Genomic DNA, 12,797 nt, shown 5'->3' on the forward strand with positions numbered 1-12,797 from the left:
CAGCTGTTACCCCTGATAATTTCCTTCAGTAAATAAGTGACCAATGTTGACCTTGTTTTTCTTGGGACATCTTTATTTAGTTTTGGAAGATATTTTCATGCTGAAATATGAAAAATAATAATGGATGAACAGACTTATGACAAAGGATTTTCAGCTTGTTTACTATCAGTTACAGCTTTCCAGCCATTGTTATTCAGCTAAATTTCAACCAATTTGCCAAAACTATTGTAGTGAGAGGACTTTTGGCTGTGCTCTACCACTAGGCTTCCCATCGGCCTATCACCGCTCTCCCGCATGCTTACGACGACACCCGGAAGCTGCGAGCTGCTTGCTTTGTTTTGTTTTGGTAGTAGGAGTTGGGGAGACGAGAGGGAGCAACCGGGCAGAGGTCCGGCCGGGGCAGACCCGCTCGCTAAATGGGGAGAGCTAAATCGGGGATGGAAGATGACGGACCGATAACTGACGCCTGTAAGATGCCGAGTTTTATCAGCAGTTTCGAAGAGGGGAGGGCGAAACTGTCCCGCAACCTGCCGACAGAAACTTCCCTCACAGAAGGTAAAGTTGAGCGGCCGGTGGGGGACTTGAATCGACGTGTCACCCAGTCAAACTCCCGGTTATCACTCGACGGAGGCGACTGGGACTCGGAGGAGAGGAGCGACTCGGAGGAGAGAGATGCGGAGGGCAACAACAACAACAACTGCAACGGTGGAGGAAGAGCGGGGAGGAGGGCGAGCGCTGTCGACATTTTGAGGAGGAATTTCGGGGATTCTAAATTAAACTCCTTCCATTTTAGTATACATAGTCGGATGCATTGTGGGGTAGAACATGAAACAAATGAAGGAAGCGTTAATGATGACGTTACGGACGTATATGGAGCTGAATGTGGCGAGTGTACAAAGTCGGACAGAGAAACAGGCGCACCAGAAACTAAAAACGAGCCAACCTTAAGCGACTCTACGACTTCGGATGTTAAGGGAGTTGAAATTTTAACCGATACAGATCAGTGCCATCATATATGTGACAATGACGTCAGCACATCAACTTTAGACGAGTCTTTTAAAGCCAAAGAGCACGTCTACTGCACTGTTTACTGCATCGCTAATGACCGTCATCGAACAGACACTGAAATCACAGTCCGCCACGATGATACGGTCACATCTGACGCTACAGAAATTGATGTGGAGACGGGACAGGTGGTGGGCACGAGCCTCGAACCTGCGCTGTACTCTTTGGACGACCTGGTGGATCCGTTCGCGGACATCTCCCACCAGCTGTACAGAGAGCAGGCCGGTACAGAGAGCGAGATGCAGAGCTGCCGGGTGTGCCTGGAGGAGAAAACCATCGCATCCCTGCCCTGCTGCAGAAAGGCCGTGTGTGATGAGTGTCTGAAACTCTACGTCAGCTCCCAGGTCTGTGGGAGGGGATGGGGTTAGCTGGTTAGTGGTGACCACAACACTGAAGTGGCAGCAGGTTGGCTCCTGTCCCACAAACATTCATCGCTGTCTCAGCAGCTCACGACCTCTTGAACAGCAGTCTTCTCCGTCACACTTCTCATGTGCTATATTTGGCATCTCAGAGGCATTTTTGGGTCTGGCTTGTAGTTCTGGGAAAATCACCAGAAGCTGATCTTACGTGCTTTAAATACTTCAGAAGATATCCATATTAAGGGGCTACTCAGGCTCTCTGATGATAATTAACAAGCAAAAGCAACGTTTTATAAAATATTAACTAAAATGTTACAGGCCAACACCCGCAGGTCTCCTCATCTTATGATTAGTATGTTTCTGGGAATCTGGGTCACAGCACTAAAACGGGGATCTGGCACCAATGGTTTATACAATAGCATACTTTGTGAGCTGTTGAGCTTAGTCAGATACAAGAGCGCTTGTATTCTTAGGTGCATCATCAACTACAGCTCCAATCTGACAGAATAAATGTTGGTTCGTCCTCATCTGGATCCCGTAATACTATATTTCCCAGAAGGTCGTTTGTGGATATCAGAAAATTTGCCTGAGCGCTTCAGCAGTGTGTTTAGATATGCATAAAGGAGAAAATCATTGTCTGCCAAAAATGTAGGCAAATGATATGCAGTAAATTCTGAGCAAATTACTTTACCTGGGATCATCATCTAGGGAAAAGATTTTTTATTTATTCTGACAACACCCCACCATACATTAAGGATATTGATAAATTATAGACGAGTGTTTACTTCCTTTACTCTTCACCATACAGTTGCATTTAAGGAAACATAGTCTGCAAAGTAAGGCGCACTCCCAGTTGCTGCTCCTTGCCAGAGCTTAAATGTTTCAAGATTGTTTTTTTCCATCTTTAAAAGCTTTGTTTATGAAATTGTATCTTCAAAACTTAATGTCATTTTTTTAAACATTGTCAAAATATAATGATTGGATAGAAGTTGCTTTTTCTTCTATAAACGGCTCTAATTTGTCTTAATGAAACTATTTAATCAGTTATTCAGAATACATTTTGTCTGCAGCTGTGTTGCTTTGATAACAAGGCATTGGTAACCACACAGCCTCAGAGAGGGAAGCTGACTCTGATCAGCACACTGAAAATGAGGAGTCATGTAAACGATCCCACGTGGGTGGATATTTTTCCATTAACGCACAGAGAATTTGTGTTAGTAAATACAGTAAGCGTTATGTCAGACAGTATGTGGTCTCTAATGGGCCTTAGAAGACTGGATTTTACTGGTCTAGCTCTGACCATGTAGTAGTCGGGATTAAGCTAGCAACTTGCTTGTTATTTACTATTTCTTTAAATCAAAGCAGTATGTTGGGGTTCATTGAAAGAGCATCTATTAAACTGTCCAGAGTTTATTTCATGTTATTTAAAGAAATGCATGTAATTTGCATTTATTTTATTTCTAAATATATCTAAGAAATGTATTTTTCTGATTTCTTAGTTAAAATTGAAACACACCTTATGTGCTGCTGTCCTGTCCATTTGGAACTACTGTTTGCATTTAATTAATTTACATCTTATAAAAAAGACAATTTTTCTAACATATAAAAACCAGTTTTATTAACATCTTTGTTTTTTTTTTCCAAGAGTGGGCTTCATGATCCACCCTTGCAGACACATATGGATGGGTTGGACTAGGTTCCATGCCCAGTCAATGTACAGTTTTCCTTTGGAATATCAGTGAAAGGATAAATTTGTGCTAACAAGCAAAGTATTCCAGAAAGCTAGCCAAACAGAAGAAAGTAGGCTTTATGAAAGGGGTCTTTTAACAAGATAGGAGCTAAAATGGCAGGTTTTGGGCAGGGATGAACACAGGGCGGCAAAGGGAGTCATTTGAAGTTAAATTTTAAGTGGAAGAAACAAGCCTATCTTTTCTAGATGTATTTAGCAATATATTTTTTAAAAGTTTCTTATGTTATAGTAAAGTTTTTATACTGTAAGGCAATGCAGCCTGTTCTTGTTTAATTAAGAAAAATCATCTTATATATCTGTCCTCATTAATGAATTATATACTGGATGTCATTCATCGTGACTGGTTATCTAAAAGCTAATATTGTGGATAAGGTGCGATAATGTGACACATGTTTCTGAGCAATAACTTTTTTAACTAGTACTGCAGTGGCCATCACAGTGTTGGTGTTGGGGCAGCAATTATTAAACAGCTGCTATGCATACAAAGGATTCATTTTAATAATTGTGTTATGGGCTCTTAGTCCTTCTGCATCCACATGTGCACATGTTTCTGCATGTGTGTGTACATGCTTTGAGAGTTAGTGGGTGTAACATAGATTAATGCCTTTGCTTGTGTCATTTCACACATGCTACACTCAAATTTCTTATCATGTGTCAGTGTGACAGGTCTCAGGGGGGATATAATGGGCTTTAAGTGTGGAGACACAGAAAAGAAAAAAACAGGAAAAGAAGAGGAAATAGAAATATCATTAAAAAGGAATCAACAGAGTAATTTTAGTGGAAGTTTGTCTTTAGTACTTACTGTTATGTACTGTATTATAAGTAGGACTATTATCCAAACACTAATATGTATATGTGTGTGCTGTGACACACATTAACTTTCACTGTGGTTCATTCAGCCTTCCACTCATCTGCTTCTCCCTCCTTCTGTTCGATGGTAAATTATTCACCAGGTCCCATCAGTGGTGTAAAAGTATTTCATTTGTAAATTTGGTGCCCTTTAATGAGTCCACCCTTTAATGAGAGAAACCCACAACAGAATGAGCTACACATGCTCTTGTGTACTCTGGTGAACAGCTGATGTTGAAGACAGATTTTATAAGTGCGTTGTATGACACCTTTTTGGCCCCCAAGACAACTGCTTGATTTTATTTTTATGCAATGCTAAAAGCCTTGTCTGTGATATTTCCCAGTTGAGGGTGGGCAAAGCTCTCATTAGCTGTCCGATCCCGGAGTGTAGTGGCACCCTGGAGGAGGGATTGGTCATTTCCCATCTAACCAATGAAGAGGCGGCAAAGTACCATTACTTTTTGGAGCTGAGTCAGCTGGACTCGAGCACCAAGCCATGTCCCCAGTGCAGCCAGTTCACCTCTCTGAAGACACACAACCAGAACCGCTCCGAGCACAAGTACAAGGTGAGAGGACACACTTGGATTTTTACAGTAAAAACAAATGGCTGTGAAAACAATAAATCTGCTTATGCTTCAGCAAAATCCCAACATTACTCAATTAACATAGAAAGTATAGACATTAAAGAGACACAAGGCAAATTCAGGTGTGCAAATGAGGACAGGGGACTGTATTTTATGCTTTGGTTGTTATTTCTGCAACTGCCTGGCATGTACAGGTGCAGAAGTGGGCTGAAGCCATTGTTAATACACCTGAGATTAGCACTCTGAATTGAATTTTTTATTCATGCATCACATCATGTTTTTATTCCAATACCTACATGTCATATTGCACTTACCAAGTCATACCTTTAAAACAAAAAAGGAACAGTGTCATTGCAAATGGTGCAGTTCTACATAAAGTAGAAAAAAATTACAATGAATAGCTAATATCTGAGAGTGAAGAACTTTTGGGTTTTTTTGGAAACTGTAACTTGTTTGTAATTTAGCTACTATTAAAAGCTAATACTCAAACTACTTTTATACATGAATGCTAAACAGTATAGTATGTCTATTGCTAAATATGTACATATGACCTCTGTCCCTGCTATAGATCCAGTGTAGCAATTGCCAGTTTCTGTGGTGCTTTAAATGCCACGCGCCCTGGCACAACGGAGTCAAATGTCGTGACTACAGGAAAGGAGACAAGCTGTTACGAACCTGGGCGAGTGTCATTGAGCATGGACAAAGAAATGCCCAGAAATGTCCACAGTGCAAGGTAAGAACCCAGCTCTGTGATGTGTCCTAATGTACAGGACTAAAGGCAAAGGAATGCTGGAAGCGGTCACCATGTCAGTAGTTACTTTTCTGTAAATGGAGAATGAGTTGATTGATGGAGGGTGGAATGAGTGTAGATAAGTGAATCATTGAAGGTTAAGAAGCATGTAAGCTGGAATGGATGATGGATGAAGAGCTGTTTGAGAAGGAGTACAGAGTGTGCAACAGTAGAGTAGTGAAACATAGACTGTGAGTGTATTGAAAAAAATGATAACCATGTTTCTGCTGCACAAAACTACAGCTGGTAGACTCACTGGCATCACTCTGATCACCATAAAATCAGTCTGGCTTTATCTCACAGTCTCATTACACCCAAAGTGAGTGACTGGCAGATGACTAAAGGAAGACATAAATTAAGCCAATTACTGGTATTTGGGAACTGCCCACAGCAACGAATCTTCTCCATTTGCATTCGTCACAGTGTTGCTCCATATCTCAGAATTTCTGCCCTTGCAGCGTGGAGACATATTGTGTTGGCCGACAAATTGGTGTCATACTGTGTTTAGCTGGAAAAGAGTGCTTATTGGACTTCTCACTACTACAACAAAATAAGGAAGATCTATTGGACATACTGTACTGCTGCATGCATACAGCTGCGTCGTGCCAGTCAACACATGCTGGACCAGATCTTCATAGTTGTCACTGCGAACATGAGAGAAACCTCCAACCGTGTTGCATTAAACTGTCAATTGCTTTCACACTGCCTTTGTTGATTACAGTACATATGTTGTAATACATGAAGGCTGAAAGCTCCTAAATCTAAATTTGGATCCTGTTTATACCTCTCTTTTTCTGTTTTTAGATCCATATTCAGCGCACAGAAGGCTGCGATCACATGACCTGTACGCAGTGTAACACTAACTTCTGTTACCGCTGTGGAGAGCGCTACCGACACCTGAGGTTGGGGTGTTCTGCTGCCCTTTCTGTCATTGTTTTGTCTGTTTTTTTTTTGTTTTTTTTTTCATTTTTTTATTTCTTCTTTCACTATATCTCGTCAGATTTTTTGGGGACCATACGTCCAACCTCAGTGTGTTTGGCTGCAAGTATCGCTATCTCCCTGATAAACCTCACCTCAGAAGGCTAGTTAGAGGATCTGTCTGTGGTAAGTTGATGTGGTTTTGTTTGTCTTGCTCTTTTCAGGTGTATTAATCTTCATCTTATTTGAATCAGGAGTGACCCATTTTAAAAGCTTTTTTTTTTAATTCTGTCACTGAAGTAAATATTTGTAAGTTTGTGAACCTGTTATGACAAAAGTTGTTGACTGAATTGGTCCAAAATCAGATGTCTGTAAATAAATCTTTGCTTTTAAGTATCTGGTGTTACCTGCTCCAGCAAGAGTAACTGGAGCTAAACATTTCAGGGAGTGTTGAAGGAGTATATTGGTACATTCCTTCGTTTGTCATATGAACTGCTCCCTGCAGGTCCTTCCTCGAGATTTTTATTGAAATAAGGTCAGTAACTGGACTAGGCCTTTCCTAAACACTTACAACTTTTTGGTGGAACTCTGTTTTCTAGCATTATGATCCACTTTCTCTTCAGATTCAGAGCAATGTCTTTATATTTCCAGTAGAATTCACATGTATAATCACCAAAATGTGTTGTTCCATTTGAGCCATCTTGGTTCAAACCATTAAACTGCCACCACCATGTTTTCATCTGAATTACAATTTAGGTCTACGTACAACCTAAATTATAGTCCTGATCTTCCCTCATGTTTGTATTACGTGCAGCATCAAGAACATAGTGGAAGTCACTCATTTCTAGATGCAAGCAAGCAAGAAAGGAAGTAAGAAATAAAGGAAATCTAGTTCTACTTGCGGAGGCCACTGAATTCTAATTAGTCATTAACAGTTATCAGATCTATGAGCTAACAGGCCTCCAGGAAGCCGAACCTCTGACAGATCTGTTTCTCCAGACTCACCGTTGCAGCCACAGTTATCTCTACCATTAGGGTGCCTCTGAACTGAAGGCCAATTTATCCCTTAACAAGACCATTTTCCCATTACAGCACTTGCTGCTTTGCTCATTCTATCTTTTTACCTGCAAAGATTTTGCATTTAATGAGGAACATTTCCCTGTAGTTGGAATGGATCATTTAGACCTTCAGCAACCTATGCAGTGCAGTTTCATCTCTTTTCCTCTCTTTGTTTCTTCCTGCAGCCACTAAGGTGTTGATAGCTCCGCTGGTCCTTCTGCTGGTCATAGTGCTTGGAGCTTTGGCACTGGTCATAGGTAAAGTAATAACAGGTTCACCATATTTATAGAAAGTCGCCGCATAACAGCTAAATGTTTGGATGTAATGACAGATACAGAATATTTTTCTGTCACATCGCAAAGCAGCTGAGGTGATAATTACTTCTACTTATGGTCATCTTTTTGTCTATGTAAATGACAAACAAATTACTAAAAATACAATATATAAAAACAATCATTTAACCTGTAGATCCAGATTATCAACTTCTGGGTGACTGACTTATTTCCTGGAACTGCATTTATATCCTCATCCAACTACAGACTTGTGCTCTCTGAGTCATTTGTGAGAGTCATTGTAACCAACTGATGCTTCAGCTTAATTGTAATTATTTTTTAATAATTATAATTAATCTGCTGCATGCTAATATGCTGCAGTGGAAGATTTACAAGTTAATAGAATCAGCTACTATGTCTTTGTAGTCCTTCCTCTTTGCAGTTCATTTCATTTTACGTATGTCAAACCTGTGTGCATGAGTTATGATATGGAAAAACCGAACAAAACACTGGAAAAAGTATTAATCTAATCCTTCATTCTTGCAACTTTTATTTCCCACAGGTTTAGTTGTTTTCCCGGTCTACTATGTATGCAAAAGGAGGAAGAAGCAGCAGCGCACCCGAGGCTCAGGACGATGGATCTGACTTTTGCCCTCTTCTACACCCAGACCACCTGCACTCAGCTTAAAAAAGGACAACCACATTTCCTCAGGGACAGACATGCCATCCTGAGACACAAGAAAACTCCCAAAACCAATTTCATGGAATGAACACTGGCAGTTAAGAGAGGACCTTTCTGGAGGATGGAAGTACATAAAGATTAAGTGAGGAATAAATAATTGCACCTCATCAGATCTGGATTATTTATTTATCAGGACCCTGGATATTGAAGCAGAAAAGGAATCCAATCTTATTTGTTTAAGTTTAACTCTGAAGCAACCACTGTCTTGTACAGCACTCGTTACATAGTAAAAAGTGAAATTATGAATCCCTTAAACTTTACATTATTCTGCTGTAGAAGACTAACTGTTGGTCTTGGACACTGCAGGTTTTTGCTTCGTCACACAATTAAGAACTGGACAATAAATCCACACCAAAAGATGCAATTTTGTTTACTTTCAAGGAAAGCACTAGCACTGCTCAGCATTGGCTAGATGCTGTGGGAAGCTCCAAGAGTGTTTGATAAATGGATTTCTGAGGATCTCGGGCTGCTGGAAAAGCTGGACAATAATGGGTGAGAAAATGAACATTTTTCTCTTTTGCTGGAAAAAGTGATCAGTAGACACCAAAATTTGAAATAAGCCATTGAGGAAACATGTTCTCACTATTGTGGTGGGGAGAAAAAAGCAGAACATTGATATGGTTAATTTTTTCCTGGTGGAGATTCCATTTTGGTCAACTATGGAAAATTTCCATTGCAATTTGAGTCATGCAGCAGGGAAAATGATGTCAAAGGAAGGGTGAAACTTGACAACTGTAGACTAACCTGGATCTCAAATTCTTGCTAGAAGGTCTGAAAACTGGGTGTGTACCCAACCCTAAGAGAGACACTTAGTTTTTAAGACCGTACACACACAAGCACACAATTTCAACCTACTGCCGCCTCAACAAAATGAAACTTTGGATGAAGCACCAAGTGAATTCTATCAAAGCTCCCTTTGTTTTCTGTTGTGGTTCTCCATAAGCTCCTCTTTTTATCTATTCCTGTGGCTGAGTTAAAGGTAGCTCCCCACACTCTTCCTGCATGGTATGCTGCATATGTTCGGCCCACATGCTGCATGCCTGGGTCTGCACCATCAGGAAAAATACAAACAGGCAGTTTGATAGGCAGTTGACCTATTGTGCTTTAGGAATTGACGTTTGCAGAGGTTTGGTTTATCTGTGTTGTAAAGTCTGCTGCTGAGATTTTAAGAAGCGCAAAATATTAGTGAAAATACAGTAGAGGTTGAAAAATATACTGAAGATCTATCAAATTGTTTATTTTTATTGATGTGCCGTCTGGGCAGTGATTCACCAAAGAGTTAAACAGGGTTTTTTTGTAGATTTTTTTATTTTAATTTTATTTGTTTTTTACAATCTCTTTGCTTTACATTGAAGATGTGCTCCATTATATTTGGATTAGAATTATAATGAGATCAGGTTTGGGGGTTTTTAAGAACTGATGCAGAGAGTTTGGTTTTAATTTTAACACACAGATACTTGTTTGGCACATGAGAGTGAAAGATGTGGAGCGCTGCCAGGAAACGAGATTTTCAAGAGCTTTAAAGGTGGCCACCTGCTTGTTGTCAGCTGACTCTCTTTCTATCATCTTGTCTTTCCTCTCTGCTTTTAGTCTTTCTTTTTGGTGTACTTTTGGTTGGCTTTTGACTGTCATTTCACATTTTTTTGTCCGGTCTGCTCACTGATGTGTGAGTGGACTCTGACCTCAGCTTTGAGTGTAGGTGGACGGATGGATGATCACACAGCAAAAAGTGGGTGCACCTCCACTGTAGCTGGAAAAGACACCCAAACTGAATGCTCTTCAGCTCTTGATATGCTAAAATAACACAAAGCTGCCAGGTTTCCAAATCAGTTACAGAATTTTCATTTTTGTTTTTTTTTTTTTGTTTTTTTTTTTGTTGTTGTTTTTTGCTTTAGCACTCCCTAATGAGAGGTTTACATTTCAATAGAGAAGAAAGACAAAATGTATGTTACACTACAATGATAAAAAAAAAAGAAGTTGGTGTCAGTGCATCTGTAAGTGTGTAGTTGTCATCAGTGGGATAAATGTTACATCACTTTTCATCACTGAAACTTCACTAAAGGATTAACATCGTGAAGGAAAAGCAGAACTGATGTGCGTGTCTGTGCATTGGCACTGCACAGCCATTAGCTCCGCTTTATTCCAGTGAAACTGAGATTTTCTCTATCTGGGAGTTAATAAATACCAAGTATGTGCAAGCTTCGTAAAGTAGACTGAAAATATATTGTTACACCCTGATTTCCCTGGTTATAAGAGGTCCTGTCTCTGGGTTGAACCTGTTCTCAGGGAGTTTGTTTTCTGTTCACTGTACCCAGAGCCCTCCATCTGTGCCAAAGAAATCGCTGAACAGCACCACAGATTTATCACGCTTCCTCATACGTTTGCCTGCAGCTGCCTAGCAACTGTATTGAGTTCCAGGAAGCAAGAGCACTGTAATGTCAAGAGAGATCAAACTGTCTTGGTGTTACTGACACTGTATGTGTTTCTCTGTCTGACTCAGCTGGACTGTGAGCGCTGTGTAAGGGTCAAGGATTAAATCAAAGAAAAGACTGGATATGTCTGTAAGTCAGCACTGGGCAACTGAATGTTTAAGTGATGGGTCAAATGAAAGACTGAAAGGGTCTGCTTAACTGTAGTTCACATGTATCACTTGCGCACATTTTATCTGCTCAGCTGCAACTACACTGACATGTTTTACTGCTGCTTTTTATTGACAGAGTATATGGTGGAAGTTTGATCTTTTAACTGTCCCAATCAAAGTAGAATTGCTTTTATTTACTAGGGTCTTTTAGCAACTTATTTCCATGACATTTTGCCAAAATATGTACCATATAGGTAGACTGTCTCATCAAAAACTAAGCCAGAAAATGTGAAAAAAAAGGGGCAATCTTAATAATTTTACAAGACATATTAAGTTGTCATTAATATTTGGGGAAAGCAAACAACTTCTTTGTATAATGTTTTAAACTCTGACTCAGAAACTGCAATTTAGGAATTTGTTTAGCTTGGTTTTGTATTTGTAAATGCAAACTAATCAGATTTACTTTCACATTGGCCAAAATGAATGGTGCCTTTACATCCTTTTAATTCAGGGCCCCTGCAAGATTACGATAGGGGATAAATCTGTCTTAGTCTGCGCTTCCTTTGTATGCATCACATTGCATAAGTTATAATTATAACACCCTCAACGTGAGACAAAATTGTATGAAACTACTGTTAAATAATCTGAGGACCTCTTTACTGACTACATAGCAATATATGCAGTCATTTCAGGTTTCCTTACTTTCCTTACATCTTGAGTTGAAGTACTGTGTCTAGGGTGTTAGCTGAATCCCAAATACTGTTGTATTTTTGCACATGTGGAAGAGTCACTTTATTTTGGCTCATGTTATTCGCTCTCTTGAATTAAAATGAAGGAGCAGATATTATCAACATTATATTGACATGAATATAGCAGACATTGGATCCAGGCTCTTTCTGTAAACAAGGTGATAATGTAGTTTTCAGTAAATCTGATGTTTGGGTCTGATAGTGCATGAGTGGTTTATTTCTACTCAGAAGACTCAAGTGTTGGTATTGTAGTTCAGAGGTTATTGCCAGTCATATCAGGTTGTTGTTTTTCCTTCTCCAGACATGTAGGCCTAGACTTGTTGGATCAAGAGCAACATGTGGATGTGTACACACCATTTGGTTTCCAAGTATCTCCTTACAAAGAAATTAAAAAAAAAAAATCTTGATCTGTTTGTTTGCACCAAGAATCGGTTCTTTCACCTGCTGCCACTGTCAGATACCTGCTGATATTGTTATTACTCCTCATGTAGCCAGGCACCGTTTTCTTTGAGGATTTAATGAAGAATAAACTCAACTGAAACAAAAACCCAAATGTGAATGTGTTTTTCTTCGATTTACCAGCAGTCTGTGTGAGTTTGTGCAAACGTGTGTCAGCGTGCAGGACGTGATTTGCTGTTTGAACATAAATAACCCCTCTGTTCTCTGCCTTCACAGTTGCGTCAGTAGGGGTCATGAGCGTGCCATAGGAAGCAAAACTGTATAACCCAGGGGTGCCCAAAGTCGGTCCTCGAGGGCCGCTGTCCTGCAGATTTTCCAATGTTTCCTGCTTCAACACACCTGACTCAAATCCAACAGCCTATTAAGTTTTGCACAACATCTCATCAATTTTAGTCAGGTGGTTTTGGAGCAGGGACACATCAAAAACCTGCAGGATTGTGGCCCTTGAAGACCGGGGCTGGGCACCCCTGGTATAACCCTTTTAGTTTAAATTATGTAAGTACAATTACAGGTAGTAAAAATGAATAAAAGGAATGCAGATAAACAGCTTTGATTAAAGTTACTTGGATGATTATAAATATACAACTGAGGTATAAATAATAGTAATAATTACTGCTTGC

At 39.9% G+C, this 12,797-nt stretch overlaps 1 protein-coding gene across 2 annotated transcripts; it reads left to right on the forward strand.

The window, feature by feature from the left end:
- Positions 1-325: 325 nt before the first annotated feature.
- Positions 326-12,044, forward strand: rnf217 (ring finger protein 217). 2 transcript variants are annotated; one of them, XM_041976251.1, is made up of 7 exons: positions 326-1,409; positions 4,368-4,589; positions 5,176-5,340; positions 6,202-6,299; positions 6,398-6,501; positions 7,560-7,631; positions 8,209-12,044. In XM_041976251.1, exons 1-7 carry the CDS (start codon positions 417-419, stop codon positions 8,289-8,291), a joined length of 1,737 nt encoding a protein of 578 aa, XP_041832185.1. In that variant the 5' UTR covers positions 326-416; the 3' UTR covers positions 8,292-12,044. The 2 variants fall into 2 exon arrangements, with proteins under 2 accessions (XP_041832185.1, XP_041832186.1); XM_041976252.1 differs by lacking the exon at positions 8,209-12,044 and adding an exon at positions 7,130-7,185.
- The last annotated feature ends 753 nt before the right edge of the window (positions 12,045-12,797 follow it).

This window comes from Melanotaenia boesemani, chromosome 22, assembly GCF_017639745.1.
Source record: "Melanotaenia boesemani isolate fMelBoe1 chromosome 22, fMelBoe1.pri, whole genome shotgun sequence".
Taxonomy (NCBI): Eukaryota; Metazoa; Chordata; class Actinopteri; order Atheriniformes; family Melanotaeniidae; genus Melanotaenia; species Melanotaenia boesemani.

Bases quoted from the DNA above. Each gene is read 5' to 3' on its own strand.
- rnf217 (XM_041976251.1), top strand. From the start codon at position 417: ATGGGGAGAGCTAAATCGGGGATGGAAGATGACGGACCGATAACTGAC. The intron at 4,590-5,175 runs GTGAGAGGACAC...TCCCTGCTATAG, and splicing joins GCTCCGAGCACAAGTACAAG to ATCCAGTGTAGCAATTGCCA. The intron at 6,300-6,397 runs GTTGGGGTGTTC...ATATCTCGTCAG, and splicing joins GAGCGCTACCGACACCTGAG to ATTTTTTGGGGACCATACGT.